Source organism: Siphateles boraxobius, unplaced genomic scaffold (assembly GCF_051911475.1).
Source record: "Siphateles boraxobius isolate OS27281-9 unplaced genomic scaffold, OSU_SipBor_1 130, whole genome shotgun sequence".
In the NCBI taxonomy this organism is placed as follows: domain Eukaryota; kingdom Metazoa; phylum Chordata; class Actinopteri; order Cypriniformes; family Leuciscidae; genus Siphateles; species Siphateles boraxobius.
The window spans coordinates 16,170,214-16,191,725 of NW_027508734.1; the positions used below are offsets into that span (position 1 = coordinate 16,170,214).

A 21,512-nucleotide genomic window follows, 5' to 3' on the forward strand; every position below is an offset into this window, starting at 1 on the left:
TAGGGCCAATTAAGAAAGAACTATGTATACAGCAGTAGAGTGACCTATGCTTGCAATGATGGTTATCGCCTAACTGGAAAACCTGAACGTGTATGCATGGCCAATAAGCAGTGGTCGAACAACAACCCTCCTGCTGTTTGTGTCCTCCTTACCTGCCCTACTCCACCTGATATAAAAAATGGGCATTATCATGGCTCCACCTTTGAAGTCGGCAGCAAGGTGGAATTTTTCTGCAACGAGGGATATGAACTCATTGGAGATTCTGTATGGACTTGTTTAAAGTTAGAAAATTGGGATAAGAGCGTAACCCCACTTTGTTCCCCAGTACAGTGCCCCGAACCACCTTTAGAGGAGAATCACCTTGTACTGCGTGGATTGGATTCTGACTCAGGCACTGTGGAGCTTTCTTGTGAGGAAGGTTATGTTCTCCATGGAGCACGAACTCTTCGTTGTACCCCATCCCAAGAGTGGAATGACTCTTTCCCTGTCTGCAAACAAGTGTTTTGTGGACCTCCCCCTGAGGTTGCCTTTGGTGACCCATCTGACACATTGTCCTACTTTGCTAGTGTGGTGACATACTCTTGCATGGATGGCTTTACACTCCGGAAGGAAGCTTCTGTCCGTTGCCTGGCAGATGGGAACTGGAGTAAACCTTATCCTGAGTGCATCCCTATTGAATGCCCACAGCCTGAGGACATACCAAACGGAATTGTGGATGTTCAAGGACTAATGTATCTTAGTACTGCCATCTATAGCTGTAAGGCAGGGTATGACTTAGTAGGTAACAGCACTGTGCTTTGTAGTCAAAGTGGACTGTGGATAGGAGGTGTACCTGTATGTCACCCTGTTAAGTGTGCTGCACCCAAGGAGATTCCCAATGGCTCAGTTAGATACTCCAGGCTTCAGTTTAGCCAATCAGTTACATATTCCTGCCAAAGGGGGTACCGCTTACAAGGCCCAGAAACCCTCACCTGTCTGGAGAATGGACAGTGGCACCAGGAGGCTCCTATCTGTGTGCAGATTTACTGTTCTCCTCCAAAACCAATTGACAATGGCTTTGTAGAAGGACGGGACCGCAAGTTTGGGGTTACTATCTTCTATAGCTGCTTCCCAGGTTTTCTGCTAGTGGGTAATAATCATCTCACTTGTGAAGAACATGGCTGGTCAAGCTCTGAGCCAAAATGTACTCCTGCTGACTGCGGCCTGCCTCCACATATTGATTTTGGTGACTACTCGAAGGTCAAAGAAGACGACGATGACACGCTTACAAGCCAACATTTACCAGTAGACAACAGCTTTTTACATGGTTCCCTAGTTCAATATCACTGTCATGCTGGCTATGAAATCAATGGTGGTGTCGTGTTGATGTGCCAAGAAGATGGCACGTGGAATGGAACCGCACCTGTGTGTGCTCCGGCACAATGTGAGACTCCACCCAGCCCTGAATATGGATCAGTTATGGTATCAAATAGCCCACATGGCAGCCTCGCAGAGTACAGTTGCGAGGAGGGTTACGAGCTCAGTGGACAGACAATTCGACAGTGTATCTCTGGGCAGCAGTGGAGTGATGATGCTCCTCGCTGTTTGCCCATCTCATGTGGTAATCCTGGAGGCATTGCGAATGGTGAGGTGATTGGAAAATCCTTTCACATCAAGATGCTTATTCATTATGAATGCCATAAAGGGTTTGTTCTCGAGGGTGTCAAAACTAGAACTTGTCAAGTTGATGGGAAATGGGACAACAAAGCTCCAACGTGTAGAGCAGTCTACTGTGGGCGCCCTGTTGTATCAAAGGACGTTTTAGTAAGAGGAGACGACTATACGTTTGGTAAGAGGTTGTTGTTCAGCTGCAATCTTGGCTTCATCCTACAGGGGGCGCCGACAAGTGTTTGTTCGGCCAATGGCAGTTGGAGTGAGGCTCCTCCAAAGTGCCTTCCAGCCAACTGTGGTCAACCACCGGTAATTGAAAATGGCAGAGTAACAGGCACGGATTATGGCTACGACGGTATGGTTAGGTATGCGTGTGACATTGGCTACGTCTTGACGGGAAATCCTACGCTAATATGCAGAGCTGATGGACTATGGGATGACCCTCCTCCTCGGTGCGACATAGTCACATGCGACCCACCTGAGGACATTAGCCATGGTTACCTGAATGGATCAAGCTTTAATTTTGATGATGTTGTGGAGTATATTTGCTTTCCAGGCTATGAGGTTTTTGGCAGTCCGGTTTTACGATGTGCTGCCGAGGGTGTCTGGCTGGGGCAAGTTCCTGAATGCAGACCATGTGTCTGCAGTACCCCGATTCTGAAGTACGGCACCGTTCTCGGCAAAGACCACACCTGTGGTGCAAGCATCTGGTTCCGATGTGATGATGGCTATAAAATGATTGGCCCCTCAGAGGCCATATGTGACAAGGGCGGAGTATGGAGTCCAGGAGTACCCATCTGCACCCGAGGGAGATGTTCCAGCCCTCCCCCAGCGGTGCCTAATGCTGTCGTACAAGGCAGTGCTACATACTCTATTGATACAGTCACCTACCGCTGTAGGCCAGGATATAATTTGAAAGGTTTTCCCCATCTTTCCTGTGGAAGGTTGGGTAGATGGGGAGAGCCTAATCTGAACTGTGAACCAATTTCTTGTGGAGTTCCTCCTCTCATACCAAATGCAGAGACTGCAGGAGTGGTGTTAACCTATGGCAGCAAAGCTCAGTACAGGTGCTTTGACATAACATAAACATCCTATAAAAACTAAAATGTACAAATAAAAATGCTGAGATGCATTCAACTGAATGTTTCAACTTGACACAGGTGTAAAGAAGGCTTTGAGTTAGCAACAAAGACAGACTCAATTACCTGTGAAAGTGATGGCACCTGGTCCAAACACAGCGTCAGATGTCGACTTTCACCCTGCAGGCTGCCTGCTAACCTCACCAATGTAGTTGTCACAGGCAAGCAGCTCACACCTTTAGGGGGCAGAGTCATAATCTCCTGTAGACCAGGGTACTATCTTGAGGGACCTGGATCATCTGAGTGTACAGTAAGTGATATGTTAAGATCATCATTCTGTGTAGACACTCCTTGCATCATTTGCTGATAAATTTGTCATTTTCTATTTATTTCTCAATGTTATTTTCCTTTTATTTCATTCAGATCTCTGGCAAATGGTCTCCATCTTTCTCTTCCCAGTCTTGTGTGCCTGTTATTTGTGAGAAGCCTCTCGCCATTCTTAATGGTTTGGTTGAGGGCAAAAACTACAATTATGGAGATATTATTAGCCATACTTGTCTACCAGGATTTGAAATACAGGTACGTATTTATTTATCAGTCCATTTCTGAACTGCTTGACATATGCAGGAGCCTATCCCATTGTCTCAGGCTGTAGGCAGGGAAACACCTTGGAAAAGGGATTAATCCTTATATTATCTAATGCCATATTTCCCCCCAAACCATTGCCCCAATAAATGTGTTTATAATAGTGGTGAATAATAGTTAATAAGCCAATAGCATGTATATATTTATATTCTTATTTTCACATCATCCAGGGTGATTCTGTTCAGATATGTCAAGGTGATAAAACCTGGAGTGGAATTAAGCCAGTGTGTGCTGGTAAGACTTTTTCAAACTGAAAAAAAAATTGTAATCAGATTTATTTCTTGGTTTTCTGGTTATCTTTATTAATGAACAAGATTTGGTACGTTCTTACCAATTTATGCTTAAGAAAAAAGTTAATTAATAACAAGTTGTTAACAGTTATATTGTTATTGTTATTATTACACATACATTCTATTTGAACTCTAAACTCCTCTTTTGTGTAGCTGTATCATGTGGTCCTCCACCAGTGGTTCCCCATGCAGTTACTTTGTCCAGTGGTCAGACATACCAAAGTATTGTGAGTTACATGTGTCATTCAGGGATGAGTTTGGTTGGTTCACAGAACCTCATTTGCCAAGCCAACAGAACATGGAGCTTACCTACACCAGCGTGTGAAGGTAAGAATAGATAAACAGTCACTCTTTAGCTTTAAGAAACAGTACAAGTTCAACGTCTTTCTGTGTTTCTCTATCTAACTTTTTTCCATTCTTTCTTCTTCTTTTTTTCACAAATGTACATACATAAACTCACAGTTTCAGGAGGCTGTGAGAAAATAACAGATTTGTTGAATGGAAAAGTGCACGAGCACAACCTGTCAAACGGGCGTGCTCTTGAGTTCCACTGTGACAAAGGCTACACACTGCAGGGAGAGTTTCAAGTCACATGTGTGGGAAACGGCTCCTGGAGTTCACCCTTCCCAGTCTGTATACGTATGTAAAGCACTATAAATACTCTGACAATATTTAACATTTTGAAAAACTACTCACAACCCCATTTATCCAGGTGTTGTGAGTAGTCTTTTCTGCTCAAATAACTTCCATTGTAAGAAATTAGTTGGCACTGCACCATTGCGCTATCAATAAGTGCAATTTATTTTCAGTGAATTTAAACATTATTTCAAAAACAGACATTTCTGTCTGTGTACAAACTTTGCAAGACTTTGTACAACAGACATTTTTGAGAAAGTAATTTCACAACCAAGCCAGTATAAGACTTCTGTTAGACCTTCTTCAATGAGAGAATTGCAAAACACCTTATTTTCCACTAAGAAACATACTAACTGAATTTACATTTCTACAAAGTTAAGATGTTACTTAATGCTTTTTTTGTTTATCCAGCAAGGCTTTACAGTAATATATGACTCAAATCTTATTTCCCCCCACCCCCCCACCAAACACGCACACACAGCCAAACCATGCCCCCCTCCTCCTGGCTGGACTGGAGGCAATGTCAACATTGCTCAGACAGCTTTCCTGGTAGGCCAGTCAATACCAGTCAGTTGTCCTAAAGGTCAGCGGTTCAAAGGTTACCAGAGAAAAGGTAACGGCACTTTAACTTGCAGGAGTGATCAGACCTGGACCCCCATCACTGCAGTATGCGAGAGTGAGTACAAGCATTTGTTATTTCCATCTTTACTGTATTTATTAGTTGCTTTGAATGACAAAAAATAGCTTTAAAATATGAATTTATTTTATTGTTTTTGCACCAAATGTTAGGGAATTTATCCCCAATTCAATCTCAATTATTCTGCACAGGCAGAATATCTAAAATACTTTTCCAAGATATTTAGGCTATATTAAAACATATTTCAGGTTCTCTTTGGTGCACCTCACTATCCCATGATAAATCTGAACATGTACAGCACTAAAATTTCTAAATCACATACTCTACACACAATTTGCATATTAACAAAATCGAGGACAAATAGACTTTCGGATTTGACGAGCTGGAGATTTGTTTTATTGTGATGGGTTAAGAAACTATGAACTTTGTCCCTAAGCACTTCCACATCATGTAATCGTGCTGACTCAAGCACAGCTGCTGATTACAACAGCTTGAGGAGTAAGATTTGACCAATAATCAATAACTCCTCATTCAGTTCCTCATTCAGGCTGCAGCATCACAATTCATTTGTAATGAAAGAAAGAAAGTAAGAATTGTGGAAAGTTGTATTAGAGACATACTGTATATGGGTGCAAATGCTAATGGTGTCGAAGACAAATGATCTGTTCCAAACCCTAGTGAGCTGCTAAAGAGACAGCATTTTAAGGCATTTCAGGCACGCTCCTGATGCAAAAGCAGGTTTCCTAATTATTCCTGAGATTCTTGCTTACTATAAGTCTCAGAATACATTATATTCAGTTCAGTAAAAAATAAATACATCCAAGATGGCAGATGAGGCGAGAGAAAAGTTTATTTAAGAATAAATTGAATTAATCAACACTTTTCAGTATTGAGTGGAATATATGTAGTTAAAAAAAGATTTGTTTACCCAATATTTGTGTGGCTGTGTATTTTTATGATTATTACTAGAATGTTTTGCTATTAGCATACCAACATGCTTATTACTAGAATGTTTTGCTATTAGCATACCAACATGCTAACACCAAACTCTATTAAAATTAATTTCAATAGCTCATTGGTTTTGGAACATGGCTTATGTGTCACATTAATTGTACACTCTGCTTTTCTCATTGCATGGAAACTCTATCGTACTGTCTGTGTGTTGTTGGAAACTTTCTCCTCTATTTTCCTCCGTCCTCGTTGCTTCTGCATGCTATCATACAAAATAATACTAGCCTTTTCTCTCATAGTTAGTTAATGTTCCTTGCTTTGTTGTTTTGTATTATTTGTGATATTTTGATCCTTGGGCAATTTGCATGCTAGCTCTGTAATATGACATGCGTATGTATATGGTGCATTGTGTGCACATTTATAGTTGGTTATTGCCTGAATCTGAACATTATGTGTGTATATTTATTTTTCTCTCTGTGAGACACACCTGTTGAACTTCAACTACTACTTTTACTATTATCAGATGTGAGAGGACACTATGATGTCATCTCTCAAATGTGCATTTCTCGTGCACCATCTCCTGTTTTGTGGATTTGTTTGTATGTTCCCAACACTAATTAGGCTTCCTGATACATGCAAGACATGTCAAATATTCTCAAATACAACTACCTAAAAAGATTGAAATTAGAGAGCTCAAGAAAATGCCATTTCTTAACGATAATTTAAAGACCCAGAAAGCTCTCTTTAGTTCTTCAATGGACTGCTCAGCCTTGCTGAGAATCTTCCTTTCTAACCTACTGGTCCGGTCCATTTTAATCACACACAGGGGTGTCCTGCGGCCCACCACTGTACGTGGCAAATGGGATAGTCCGTGGGGCAGTGTTCCAGTTTGGAGATGTGGTGGTGTACTCATGTTACGCAGGCTACACCATGGAGGGTTCTAGCAGGAGTGTGTGCTTGGAGAATGGCACTTGGACCCCACCTCCTACCTGCAAAGGTAGCACAAGGACTTGCCCCTTAAATCCCACTTGGAGTTCTGCCTTCAGCTTCTTTCTGTATCTTTGCAAAATCCTGCTATTCCCTTTGACTGGTCTTGCACATTTACACATATAAACACGAGCACTGGGCACTTTGGACATCTTTACAGCTAATGAATATTAAGTAACACTGCTAGTCAATGGCTTGAGATTTACTAGCACTATTTGTGCTTTTTTGGTGTCAAGAGTCTCACTAAACTTATTCAAAAGAAGCTCCAAAGTTCCATTCCCTTTCTGTACATTATTGCAAATAGATGATATTTAACTTGTTGATCTATACTACCATTGAAAAGTTTGGGGGCGGTAAGATTGTAAATTTTTTTAAAGATCATGCTCATGCTCAAGGCTGCATTTATTTGGTCAAAATACAGTAAAAACAGGTCATTAATGAATAGTTAAATATTGACCCCAAAACTTTTTAACGTTTCTTTTAAACGCCTTCCGGACCGGTACTGTAATACCGGTACAGTATTACTTCAAGCTTTTAATAAAATATTATTTTAAAATAAATTTAATTGTCATTAAGTTATAGTACATGACATATATATAATAAAAATGTTCTCAATAGGTGCTGTGCAAATATATACAAGTATAGCTAACTGTTACTTTGTGTCATAGATGTCACTTTATTTTAGCATAGCGAGAATGGTATATTGATAAATGAAGGGCCAGAATTTATTTTATAATAGCCATTGAACAACAGCGTTGTCTCACAGAGATTACTGAGATTGGCTTTGGTATGGATGTCATTCTTTTAAATAAGGCATGAATGATTCAGTATATAAAGCTTTAATTTTTGGCATGTTGTTTTAACCTTGTACTTCTGAGCCTCTCTTTTGGTCTTGGAGTCAAATGGTTTGGGTGCTTGCAGAAATTAACTCTGATCAGTGTAATTTCACACTGGTCTAAACATCTAACATCTAGTTCTTTGAACACTGCATGTCTTTTCGTAGTGTTTTGGAATTCTGTAGGAAAGTGGCACTGTGTACAGTCCCTGCTTTTTTAAAGATTGTGTCAGTTTCATCACTGTACCAATCATGTTGTGTTTGTGCAGCTGTGTGTTGGCTCCAGTGCCAGAATGGAGGTGTGTGCCAAAGACCAAACACTTGCTCCTGTCCAGAGGGATGGATGGGCCGATTTTGTGAGGAGCGTAAGTACACACACAGACATCCACAATAACAACAACTGCATACACAAACAGAGATGATTATTTCTACACGACAGTCCGTTCATTTTGGCAACAGTTCGTGGAACAGTTACATCGTGCATTACAACAGCTTCTTAAAAAGCCTTGCTCGTTAACAGTCATCCCACAAAACCAAGCTGGATTTCTCTGTGGCTTCACTACTTCCTTATCGGAAAACCAGAACTGTTGGGTGTGGTGTGAATGTCTGTACATGCATGAATATATGAGAAGTAGAAAGTGAAATAGGTTGGTTTTAAACAGTTAACTGAACTAATTCTGATCAACCCAAATGTCACACAATTTAATGATGCATGTGCCTTTTTTTGCAGCGATCTGCATCCTACCATGTCTCAATGGAGGGCGCTGTGTCGCTCCATACCAGTGTGAATGTCCTGCAGGATGGACGGGCACACGCTGCCACAGTGGTAAGAGTGTGTGTTTGTATGCGATGACTCATGATGGTCATCGAGAAAACTAGTCAATTTATTACATAAATAATGATAAGTAGCAAAACTATTTGACTAGTCAGTGCAATCTCTAACGTTGTGGATCTTGTATGAGTAATAGATTTACATTTAATCGTTTAGCAGACACTTTCATCCAAAGTGACTTACAAATAATAGAAGCAGTCAAATAATAATATAACAAAATCTACAAAACAGAGGAAGTAGAAATATCATCTGCTTTTTTTCAGTCCTAAAAAGTTGAGACAAATGAAACAATTATTGTTAACCTCACAGTATTTAATTACAGCCAATGAATGGAGTCTAGAGACCATCTGCCATAGACCTCAAACTATCTGTGATCTTGCCTGTTAGCATAAGTCTTGAGGCCAAATCACACTGCACAGACAACAAACAAGTTGGCCGTTGAATTTAGAATTTTATGAAAAATAACACGCATATGTTCACACTGCCCCAACTGACACAGACAAACGCTGATGTTCAGTCAGGTGAAAGCAAACCCGACCAACACCTGTGACACTAATCCGATAAAACCCAACAAACGTGTTTGTCTGTGCGGTGTGAATTGGCATTTAGTTCAACTGTAAAAGTGGCTTTTATAGGGAAATATCTCTTGCTTTTAACTAAAGACATTATGATAAACCGATTAAATGTAAGAGTTTAAATGTAGGGTGGAGTGGAGTGATTACACTGATTATAGACAGAAGGACCTCATGGTGGGATGGGGCCGTGGCTCATTCTCCTGGGGTCATCCCGTGTCATGCTCATGTTGTTGCCAGGCAACACCAGTGACAACAGTCCCCTAATAGTGATATCCAGTAGATCCCAGGAGCTCAAGCAGTAAAACAAAACACAATTATTGAAAACGCTAAGGGGCAGTTGACATGACATGACAAGCAGTGACACTGCTGATATGCTATACTTCATCTTAAATAATTTTAAACAGCGATTATTATACTTCTAGTTTAATGAACTCCTATTAATTGAGAGACTTCATTGAATTTATGTCATTATTACACATTAATGTCAAAGATGTTAATTTAAATGAAATAATCATGTTAATTCATGCTTATTTATAACATGAATGTAAATTAAGTTTAATTTATTATTTTATATATTTAAACAGATTTTATTTGTCACCATTTAAGTCAGTATCTTTGTTTGTATAGTGAACTTTGAACTGTCTAATTGCTGAAACTGCTTCTTTTCTTTTATCATATTGATGTGTATTGATGCGTTTGCTTTCATTAATTATGGAGATGTTCATGGTATTGACTTTCAAAGGGCAAGGACCCAATACCACATACATTATATTTGAACATTTACCAATGAAACTTCATTAGATTTATTGAGAACACCACGAGAACTGTAATTGTGTTTTTTTAAAAGCCAAGATAAACAAACCTACTTGCTGAGCTGTTGATATCCATTGAAATAATGAAAACTTGGTTTTGCAGACTCAAGCACAATATGCACAGTGTGTTCCCTGCAGAGCTTGCTGGTTCTCATTCTGCAGTTGTTGCTGGTCTGTCTGTTTGGGTTTTATCTGTGTTGATTTACATGATGTGGGTTTATATCTCTGTCAGAACAAAGGTCTCTAGGGCGAATGGGAATTCTGGAAAATCTGTATTTCTCTTAAATTACACGGAATGTCCCCTTTGAAGAATGATCCTGGTTGCTCTCCAAAACAGATGGTGTGAATGCATGCCAATTAATAAAAGAAAGAATTTAGTTCCTGTACTTATCCTAAAGACAATGTTAAAGTGCTACATGTTTTGGCACACCATGATAAACATAGAAGAAAAGTTATACAAGTTCTATAAAGCCTCATAATACATTTTTGAACTGCACTACTTTGATGTTGTAGCAACACAGTTATAAAGTATAAATATATATACTGGATTAGTGGTGAATTATTGGTTAATGGGAGTATTTTGTGTGTATTCTTAGCGGTGTGTTCCAAGCCCTGTTTGAATGGAGGAAGGTGTATCCGACCCAACAGGTGTCATTGCAGTCAAGGATGGGGAGGATATGACTGCTCTAGGTAGGCCAAATATAAATAATATATGTGACATAAGCACATTGCATAGAGATTTTGATATTTGATGACCTACAGTATATAAACCCCCACATTGTAATGTAATGTAATGTATTTCCACTAACTGTACAAGGAACACTGAAACACTCATCTGGGAAGATCCCGTTGATTGTGAAAGAAAGTAAAGAAACGAGTAGGGAAATACAGATAAGAACCATCTTGTGTGTCAGTATGTGAATGTATGCCTCGGACACGCCTAGTTTCATGATAGCATATCTCTAACAATAAACGTACATTTCCCAAGGCACTGCAGTTGGTTTCAATCCATTCAGTGAGTTGGCAGAGGGACCATTTCTTTTTTGATTTATTCTTTTAAGTAATCTGCTCCTTTCCGATTTTTATTTCACTGATTCAGTGCTAATGTCAAGATTTTATTGAGCAAATACAGCCTCTGACTAGAGGACTATTGATCTGACGGTTTTACTATAAGTGTTTCCAGCCAATCGACTTGATACCCGCATCCCTCAGTCGTCATAGCTGGTTAGACTGATTCCCAATTTGATGTATGTGACATTTGGCTGATCGAAGTAAAAAAGTGAGCTTAAAAGACATTTTCAAGGTCCATCTGTTTGATATTTAAAAGCCACAAATGCCTCAAACAAATATTATTTACCCATGCTTAAGGAAGGTATCATAAATGTTTTAATTATTGATTTAGAGATTATGTTTATAATATTTAGGTCAAAAAGGGTTTTAATGTTCTTCAGCTGATCTTTGATTATTAATTATTGTCTTTCAGAAAAAGAAAATCTGGATACTTTCATTTTTAATGTGCCACGCTACAAGAGTCTGAATGTGTTGGAACAAGATGGCTTTATGTCAGAAAAGTGTACACAAATCATTATCTCTTTCCCTCCAAGAGTCCTACGTGGTTTTGTAAATTAAAGCTGTATTTTTTCATGTAGAAAATGAAACAGTATTAAATATATGCTGCTGCTATATACATGAACTTGTATGATGTGTAAAAATGTTGATGTGATTGTCCAATGTACATGTATATAAACTATTCTTTTCATGTTTTTATTAAAACAGAAAACACAACTATATGAAAACCAACTGTAATTCTCATTACCACAGTTAATGATGAAGAATTCTCAATTAAACTTTCAGTTTGTTTTACTTGCCTGTCTCGTATGACTAAATAAACATTTAACGTGGATAATTTGACAATCCCAGCACAACACAAGAACTTTTCATTCATTTTTTGAGTTTTAATTTCATACAAAGCCAACATAAAATACATTAGAGGCAGCCATTGTAGAAGGCCAAACTATTTAACAAAAAAGTCTTTGAGGAAAATATTACCATAGTTTTGGTATAAAAAATAAAATAAAACACAATATAAATATTGCTCTCATAGAATTAGAGGATGAGAATGATGTTGTTGTACTTGATATAAACTTCTGAAATCAAGATCAGAAAACCTATTGTGTATGTAGCTTCAAATACACTTATTGTGTGTATTTAGTTATAAACGGTTGGTTTGTGTTTTTGTTTATGCGTGTTCATTTTTCTTCATTTATTCTTATTGATCTTCTCTTCCAGCTTAGATTGGTTTGATCCAGAAAACTCATCAATCTGCAAAACAATTGTTGAATCCCAGTTAGAGGGAACAAACAAAGGGGTTAAAATTAGCTTATAAAAACAGTTCCCCAAAAGAGAACTGGAAGAAAACCTCAAGGAATGATGTTTTACCTTCTGTCCATTCTTATAGAAATGGAATGTTGGCATACATTTAATGTCACAGTAAGAGGCCACATCCTAGAACAGAGAAAAAGGGAGCGAAGGTCAGGTCTGAATAGGTTTATTCAGTCTGCCGTTTGATGATAACCATCTTTAATAGTGTCTTTTCATTTTGCTTTGCTAGTCTGGGCAGATCTTTAGGGCTGAAATTATGTCCATGACACGATGTCCATCGAAATTTAAAATCCTTTAAATGCTTTGTTTCATATTCAAATCATCTTATTTGATATTTTCCGCCAATGGTAAATTCAGTCACAAAAAGGTCCACTGGATTGTGGGATGTGTGGATTGTTATCAGGATCTTCAAACACTCTGCTTGCATTTGCCATCCATACCTTGCGATTTAAATGTCAGTCAGAAAGCTTGACATTTTAACAAATCGCAAACATGTATAAAGGATTCAGCTTTATACACACACACACACACACACACATCCTGGAATCTGCTTTACAACACAGCATTGTAATAATAGCTAGTGTTTGTAACCATACCAACATAGGCCAACATCAGAATTGTCCCATTCTGGCAGTGTCTCAATCTACCTCTGATAAAAACTGAATGACAGCCAATATCCTTTCTCAGCACTATCGTGTGAATCAAATAACACACTATCAGCAAGTCGATCAAGTGTCTATCAGTGTGTGCTTGGATCTTCTAATGTGTGTGGGCCCTTTCATAAGGTTTGGCTGTATGGGAGTATCCAAATACACTATACTACACCAGAAATCCGTGTCAACTCGAGGGGGATGGTGAGGCAAGTATTCAAATGAAAGTAACACAGTAAAACCCAGATGGTGAATCTATGATGTAAAAGGGTGTATTGCTCATTTGCCTCAATAGTCTGTAGGCTTTTGAGTGTATTCATCAGAGAAAAAAGACAGCAGGTGACTAACCTGTGCATCATCCACATCCACCTTTAGAAACACCACATTTTCGTTCTCTCCTTTTTCAGACAGCGCCTGTGGAGAAAAAAAGGCGGTAGTAAAAAGCAAACCACAAAGCTCTCAATCAAAGCACTTCCTTTGAGCTTTAAAATTTAGTTCCTTCTGTTTTATCTGTGACATTTGCATATGCTTTCTTTTATTTCCTAAACCAGGTACAAATTAATGTGGATTGAATGAAAGTAAAAGTGAACAGCTGGTTAATGTTGTTGTGTTGTTTAACCATGCGGATGAGGTTCGTTTTCTTGTGGTTGGTTCTCAAGTACACCAGAATATCAAAATAAGCTATGTATTGTCTTTAAAGAATGAATCGGCACTTTTAAGGCTCTTTTTTTCTTTTATCCGTCTCTTCTTCCTTTATCAGGACTACCTCTCATTTGCATTCTGTGAATGATTCACACTTTAATTCTTAAGGAAGCTTCCCCAGCGGTTGCCTCGACAACACAGCACAACAACAGAGCCACTCCTAATGTTTCGTAGGCCTCTATAGAATTAGAATCATGACAGCTCCAGATGTCACTCTGAATCTCGGATGCGGTGTATGAATGCTCACTTTAAAGAATGGAGCGATGTTCTGGCAGGGCCCACACCATGTGGCTGTGAAGTCCACCACCACCAACTTGTTCCCGGCATTTTTCAGAGCGTTGTCGAAAGCAGGCTGCAAAAAAGAGAGGAAGGAAAAGTTAATTTAATTTCTAAACTAACATGACATTATTTTCTGCTGAAGTTCAATAAAATGGAAGATGAGTCATAATGCTGTGGCTTAAGCAGGATGATTAAGATTTTTACAAAAGAACCATAATTATGGCCTATGAGCCATGAGGTAGGCTAACGGGAAGTATAGCCTACTCAGAAAGCGGTGACATTGCTTTCGGTTTCTATATGAGATGCTGGGAAAAACAGCTCAAATCCTTTTCAATGAAATTACACTTAAGCAAAACAAGCAATTACCACTTTATGGTCAATTAATATTTAATCAAACCATTTATTACATGTATGCGAATTGTATTACATCAATTCAAATTTCTTAACGACTTTGTAAGCTGCTTCATAGAGCAATTTAAAGTAAAATCATGTTTGAAGTGCATCGTTCTATTGAGTTGGATTTTCAATGAACCAGTTGACAAAAGGTCTGGATGATTCATTCACGAATCTGACTGAATTGTTTTGAGTTCTCATCCCAGTTCTCGAGTGAGTCCACTCACTGGCTCACTACTGGATGAACCGAGATGGCATGTCTTATTCTCAACGAGTTAAGAACCGATAACAGAAATTAAACAATCGTGAGAGTTGCGAAACCGAGCTGGTTCAACCTTAAACTATGCTCATACACTATTTAATAAAATGCTACTTTACATTTTATCATTCAGTATATGTTTTTTAACAGTGACTTAGAAAAGAGAACATAAACAATTCTTCAAAGAGCCAAAAATATACAATACCAGGTTTATTTGACAACTAGATTAGGAGGCATGCTAGAGAATATAGGAGAAATGCAGAGATAAAATCTGTGGTAATTTTTTGTTTAGTGTAAATATTCTTACATTAATTGTATTTAAATTAGGTTAAGCATTGCTGAAATAAACTAAATAAATAACAGTAAACATCCTTATTAATATAGCCTGTCGAGGAAAAAAACTAACGTTTTAGAGCATTGCTGCTAAGTCCATCTGGGAAGTTCGTGTTTACGATGTCAGGCGTGTTCAATTCACTTTCGTCGGAGCAAGATGGCGTTGCACATTCTCTATTAACTACATGCAATGTACAGCAATGATTAACTCCTCTATAAAATGAGGAACAAAATAGGTGTGTTGGCTTTTTTATGTTTTTTTTTATTAATTTAGGAAGAAAATTAATTATTTTAATTAAATTAATACCATGAATATGTTGTAAATAAAAAGGTCTGATAATTATAACTGATAAATAGGCTACCTATTGTGGTCTTTTCTTACTGAAACGCCCCCAACATCTCCAGTTTCCCACTGGTAGGCCTATTTACGACTTGTGGCATTCTTGTGCGTTCAACTCGTAAATACGTATGAAAAATACTACACCATACCGTAATTACTCGACGATGAAAAGAACCGCTCTTTGAATTTTTTCAAATGTTTACATTTTTGAAATTAACTCTGCGAAAGAACCTATTGCTTAAATGAGTCAGATATCATGGTGGGTTCCTAGTGTTTAGCACTTTCTCACTGACAAACACGTAGCCTACTAAGTTTTAACTGAAAACAAATGCACTTTTCATTTCCTTACATTCCACTATTGCACTCTGCTTTGTAGTTCTGTGGAAAACAAAACATGTTATTGTGTTAACATCTGTTCCGCAAGCACCGTTTCGTAAACACAAAACAAAACAAAAATGGGCTTGTCTGTTTTTTAGCTAAATACTTAAAATAAAGCTTAAAAGAAGTTATTAATAACTTATTCGAATAGCTATATTTTTCCCCCATAGAAATCAGATGTCAAACATTAGGGTACATTGGGCTATAAAGAATTACAGCCAAAGTTAAGGAAACAGCTCAAACACTGGTATTATGTTCCTACCTTATCCTCAATTGTGACAATCATTTTAATGTCTGTCTTCTAATGGACTACTGTATGTTCTGAAAGATCCTGCTTCACTGACAGAGTGGCAGCACACATCATTATCGCCGTATATAAACACTGTCGCGTAACCCCACCTTCAAAGAAGACAACGATCCAATCATGGAATTCTGAGCTCCTACTATATCCCCGCCTACCGCTGCACCCTACAAATATATATAATAACAATAGATATATGTGTAGGGTTTGCGCAGTTTGTGACATAAATATTTACATCACCTCTATAACGAGTAAATCTATGTATTTATCTTGAAAGAGAATCACTGATCCCGGTTTTGTTATGAGCAAGTCAGAATGACTTGACAGATTCCGGGATTAGGCTACTATACGTCACCGAGAGTAGTGGTGGACTGCTAAACTGTACAAAAACTATTGTAATTCTTTTCCTGACATGTAATTCTTATAATAAATCAATATGTTTAATTTATATTATTCCCCCGTTGTTATTTTCTTTTTTCTTTTTAATTTTTTTGGTGTTGTTTTTTGTATACTGGTATCTGTTATTATTTGTGTATTGTGTTAAGCATTAATAAAAATAAAAATAAATAAATAAAAAAAACTGTACAAAAACTAAACATCCAATACCTTTGACAACAGGTTTATACCATCACAGAAGAAATCATCATGAAAACAGTTGGACAGAAGACTGTTCTTAAAAATAACGCTATTTAATCTTACTTCATGAGCAAATAGGTTAGGTAATATGACACCAGATCATGAGATTAGTCATGGGAGTATTAGTATTGTTCTTTGGAATTTGTTTGTCACACTTCCTATGTTTCATTTGACAGAATCACTGTGACTACATGTGTAGGCGTACCCTCAAATCTTCTGCTTCTCTATAGCCTGTTAATATGCTGAACCTTAAGACAACATGTGCTTTATCTTGAAAGCACACATATGTGAGTAACACTATTTAATTTACAACCAGGCCTTAATAAAATATTCCTTGAATTTCATGTCCTGTTGATTTTTAACGTCCTCTAGTGGCTGTAACAGGCAATCAACTTTTTATTAATTTTTACTCAAAGTACTTTTACTTTTCTTTGGAAAAATGTAGCATTTAATTAAAGTCTATTATTTTGTGGTAGAACCATCAGTCCAATGCAAGACACTTTTGGATGTATTTAATAATGAGCAAACATGTTGTACTGTGGTTTTGTGTGCTAATACACCTAAAATCATTAAAAGTCAACATGCAGTTTCGGGATGAGCCTCAACAAATGGAACATGTAAATGTATTGTCAAACTTTTTGGTTACACAGTTTAGTTATAACTAACTGAACTGTAACCGAAATATCTGTATGTTGGAGCTGTGGCCTAAAGCAGTTGACATGTTTTGAATCTGGCTTGCAACATTTCCCCCAGAAATAATGGAAATTATTATTCATTATAAAACATTAACTGTTATTTGTAAACATTGCAGCTGGGCAGTTAATATAACTTCTTGTAAAATAATTTCTACTACAAAAATCACTTAGTGGACAAGATTAATTAGGAAACTCAGAAGTGAAGACCAAGAGGCTCGGTTGTATCTTTAACAGGATTCTTTATTGAGAACATGAGCTGTTGGTAGCTGCAGTCATCAAGTCTAAGGCAGTGTACATTGTAGTTTATAGATTTTAGGTGGCAGTGCTTAGAAATGGAGGCAAAGTTTTTAGACACAGACTACACTAGGTGTTAGAAATGTGTTTACATGTTTTCAAGATATAGGCCTACAAATGTGTCACGGTATTTCATGTGTATATTAATAGGCTATGTGTTCATTTGAAAAAGACAACAGATGCATCATGCATGTCTAAGCATGCTTCAGACTTTAACAATAGCCTTCCCAAGTCCATCGCCCTTCAGCATCTTCATGAAGGCAGTCGGCATGTTTTCAAAGCCAACAGTGACCACTTCTTTTGTATTCAGCTTGCCCTGCAATGAAACAGTTGAAACAATTCACTTTCTCATTCACAGGCTGGTACTAACTGTTATGTGCTGCGTATTATTGGCAATTATTCAATGAACTTCAGGTCATGAGCTATAAGAAGTGTAATGATCAAATATTCTATTTTGTTGTTTTAAAGTAGAAAAAAGGTCAATTTCTAAAAAGAGGTCCTTTACCTCTTTCTTCCATTCAAGCATTCTTTTCACAGATTCTTCATCTTTGTGTCTCCAACTTCTCACCATAAAGCCTTCTATTTTCAGTTGCCTTGTAATTATTTCATGGTGAGGATAAGGACCTATGAGAAAGAAATTCAATATTCTAATGTTGCACTGCATACTGCATAGCTTGCATTTTTCATATTCTCTTCTGTCCTCTAGTGTGTAACTACTTAATACATTTTCTCTAGTTTGTTTTATTCTAATATTAAAATGTGAGTTAAGAGCCGGGGCTGGGGAGGGGGAGGGGGGGGGGGTGTGATTAACAGGATGTTATATAACATAACAGGATGAAGATGTTGGTTAAAAATCTTTTCTTTTCATTTAGTACCGCCCTTCGGAAGGGAAGACAAATTAAGTACAATTTACCTTGATCTTCAAATTCAAAAAGTTTTAACCTCCTGGCTCTATCTGCTTCGTGTTTCCTTCGTGTTCAATGTTTGAACTTTTTTAATAGTTGTGTTTGAGTCACTCAATTGTCCTCCGTGTGAAAAGATTGATTTCAAAATCATACACTATAAGAAAAATAAGTTGCTGCCTTAAATTTTTAAGTACAATCAACTTAGATGTTTAGTCATTTCAACTAAAATGACATTAAACAGGCTTTAAAATTAGTTGAATCTTGTATAACAAGTAAAAAAAAGTTACTTATTTTCATGAGTAAACGCAATGTAAAAACATATGTTGTCATAACTTATTGATCCTATAATTTAGTCCCTGCTGGAAAGGGTTAAAATATGCAAAAGATGCTATAAAGACTGAAGAATAAGCAGGACCAGAAGGATTTTCTGAGGAACATTTGGCATTTAACTGCTCAGGACAAACAAGGGACTCAAGAACAAACATCACAAAAAAAGAATAGAAAAAAGTAAAAAAATCAGGGGTATGTAAACTTTGGAACGGGGTCATTTTTATAAATTCGGCTATTTTTTTGTCTTGTTGACTACATGACTACATATACTGTGTGTGTGTTGTGTGTGTGTGTGTGTGTGTGTGTGTGTGTGTGTGTGTGTGTGTGTGTGTGTGTGTGTGTGTGTGTGTGTGTGTGTGTGTGTGTGTGTGTGTGTGTGTGTGTGTGTGTAAAACATAAAGCATTAAACCCATTTCTTAGGCTACCTATTGAACTTTTTAAAACTTAATATGGAATGTGTGTGCCGAAAATGTGTGTAACAACTTGAATCATTCTGTTCATACGTTACCTCCATCGCCATGTCACTTAAATAAGAATGAGACTTACACATCTGAGGTGCTGTGTCATTGTACGTGGCTATTGCACCGCAGACAGCGATACGACCACCTGGCTTCATGTTTTTCAGTGCTGCAGTAAAGAAGGGCCCTCCCACCTGGAGAACATTACACACACAAACAGATCTCCTTCATTTAAAATGTGACCAATTATGTTATTTATCTGAGAGCTTATAAAATCTTTAAAATATTTGTTTATAAGTAGATTGAATGCTAGAGGTAAAAATACACATGTTAATGTTAATTACATTCTCAAAATAGCAGTCATATCCTTCAGGTGAAGCTTTCTCCAGTGCTTCCTCCAGTGATGGGACAGTCTTGTAGTTGAAGGCCTGGTCAAAGCCCAGTTCCTTCAGGTATGCCACCTTGTCATCACCTCCTGCTGATCCCACAACCTTGCAGCCTTTAATCTTGCAGATTTGACCCACCATTGCACCCACAGCACCTGCAGCTGCACTCACCAGAACCGTCTCACCTGGCTGTATCTTACACACCTCTTCCAGGCCGTACAGAGCAGTTAAACTAGAGGGAAAAGGGGGCGGGATTTAGACAAATAACTGATATTTTCGTTAAAAGAACAAAAGAATTGCCTAATGATTGTGAAGGAAGTGTTGGTTTTGTGTTTGTGTGCTTATTGCTAATGAAAATCAAAGAATTAAAAAAGAGAGCATGATCATGAAGCTTTATTTTCTTGCAGTCTATCTGTGTCACTGTGTTCATTTAAGTCGTGATTAAATTACCCAGGCATCCCTAAGGAACCGAGGGCTAGGGACATTGGAATGTCACTGGGCCATTCGGATACTATCCGGGTCAAGATGGGCCCGGCTGGACCATTCGCTTTGGTTACAGTGTGTGTCCTCCACCCACAATCAGCAACCACGTAACATCCCTCTGGAAATGCTTGGTCCTTGCTCTTCAGTACCCTGACAACCAAACAATGAGTTAAGATAGTCTATTTATTCAATGATTTGACCTGTTTCCTCACTTGAATGCTTACTAGAATACTTGAACTTACTAATGCAGTATAGCCTAAGATGCTAAAGGAAGTCTACAGTCTTCTATGTAAACTGTAAGTTTCTTTGTTGCTCAAGATGTTTTTCCACTCGTCTTGGAAGTGTCTTTAGTGGTTGATGCAACTGAAACCACATTGACGAGTGCACTGAACAGCTTGAGGAACAGATCCAGATGCTAGACATTCTGAACAATATTACGATATATTATTGAACATTTTACGATTAGATTTTTGTTTACCTTTTCACCAATGAACATGCTTTATTTTCAGTAAACATTCTGTATAACTGGACTGCATCTATGGTATATCACTAACAAAAAGTGTAAATAAAAAGTAACAAGATTTGTACACATAGAGAACAAAAGATTTGTTGTTTTCCTTACTTTGCCAGCTGAGTTCCATACTGTACATCCCCTTCTTTTAGCCACATTTTACTCAGAGATCTACAGAAACACATCACATAAGTAGTAAAGCTAATTAAATAAAGAGATGTTAGCCTATATGTTCTAATAAGAAAGACTTTAGAGCACCTTTACCTCATATACGGATCAACACTGAAATAAATCGCCTCCACAAGCACATCTGAAGCAAAAGGATTATGATAAATCAGTGAGGCACCGAACAGGTAGCAAAAAGACAAATATATGAACTATCTATACCTCCATCTTGAAGCTCTGGCAGAACTTCTTCTCTCAGTTCAAAGTTACTTTCCTTAGGAAAGCCCTCAAAGTGTTTTTTGAGGATCCATGTCTTGGCTTTAACCATGATTGTTTGTCAAAAGCTGCACAGGGCACAGTCTTCAAACTGGAAGTTGTTCTAAGGGAGAACTAACAGCGCCTTCTTTTATTGCACAATGAACACTCTTACATAACAAAACGTCTTTATTGACATTAATAAATTGGCATGACATTGCAAATTCTTGTAACCTCTACTGATATTACCGTCTCACCTGAGCACACCAATATCGTTTACCATAAACTTTCAATATTTTAAAAAAATGTTGTCCTTAAAATTGTAAACAATAATTCAGGAGAAAAGGTATCACCTCAGGTACCCCAGCACTGCAAATTTTCGATGTAATCAGGTGTGTTAGATAAAGGAAAGATGACCTCAAATGTGCAAGTCATAAAACGTTTAGTG

General features: G+C 37.8%; 3 protein-coding genes across 4 annotated transcripts in view; 1 reads left to right on the forward strand and 2 right to left on the reverse strand.

Moving 5' to 3' along the window:
- Positions 1 to 11,792, forward strand: part of svep1 (sushi, von Willebrand factor type A, EGF and pentraxin domain containing 1) — a 90,208-nt gene extending 78,416 nt beyond the window's left edge. Inside the window, exons 38-49 of one of the 2 annotated variants that reach the window (XM_077228124.1) lie at positions 4 to 2,717; positions 2,811 to 3,039; positions 3,153 to 3,308; positions 3,545 to 3,608; positions 3,818 to 3,991; positions 4,133 to 4,303; positions 4,782 to 4,976; positions 6,715 to 6,885; positions 7,980 to 8,075; positions 8,441 to 8,536; positions 10,526 to 10,619; positions 11,413 to 11,792. In XM_077228124.1, the coding sequence (XP_077084239.1) occupies positions 4 to 2,717; positions 2,811 to 3,039; positions 3,153 to 3,308; positions 3,545 to 3,608; positions 3,818 to 3,991; positions 4,133 to 4,303; positions 4,782 to 4,976; positions 6,715 to 6,885; positions 7,980 to 8,075; positions 8,441 to 8,536; positions 10,526 to 10,619; positions 11,413 to 11,443 (4,191 nt within the window). In that variant the 3' untranslated portion in view covers positions 11,444 to 11,792. Of the gene's footprint in view, positions 1 to 3; positions 2,718 to 2,810; positions 3,040 to 3,152; positions 3,309 to 3,544; positions 3,609 to 3,817; positions 3,992 to 4,126; positions 4,304 to 4,781; positions 4,977 to 6,714; positions 6,886 to 7,979; positions 8,076 to 8,440; positions 8,537 to 10,525; positions 10,620 to 11,412 lie in introns of both variants that reach the window. The other variant, XM_077228123.1, reaches the window with a different exon arrangement.
- txnb (thioredoxin b) lies at positions 11,661 to 16,213 on the reverse strand. The gene is made up of 5 exons (XM_077228141.1): positions 15,908 to 16,213; positions 13,911 to 14,015; positions 13,310 to 13,375; positions 12,369 to 12,434; positions 11,661 to 12,251 (listed from the first exon to the last, which is right to left on the reverse strand). The coding sequence occupies exons 1-5, from the start codon at positions 15,929 to 15,931 to the stop codon at positions 12,189 to 12,191; spliced, it is 324 nt and encodes a 107-aa protein (XP_077084256.1). The 5' UTR covers positions 15,932 to 16,213; the 3' UTR covers positions 11,661 to 12,188.
- A 1,286-nt stretch (positions 16,214 to 17,499) lies between these two features.
- ptgr1.2 (prostaglandin reductase 1, tandem duplicate 2) lies at positions 17,500 to 21,228 on the reverse strand. The gene is made up of 8 exons (XM_077228142.1): positions 21,032 to 21,228; positions 20,909 to 20,954; positions 20,756 to 20,815; positions 20,101 to 20,283; positions 19,609 to 19,882; positions 19,353 to 19,458; positions 18,077 to 18,195; positions 17,500 to 17,887 (listed from the first exon to the last, which is right to left on the reverse strand). Exons 1-8 carry the CDS (start codon positions 21,135 to 21,137, stop codon positions 17,777 to 17,779), a joined length of 1,005 nt encoding a protein of 334 aa, XP_077084257.1. The 5' UTR covers positions 21,138 to 21,228; the 3' UTR covers positions 17,500 to 17,776.
- Between the last annotated feature and the right edge of the window lie 284 nt (positions 21,229 to 21,512).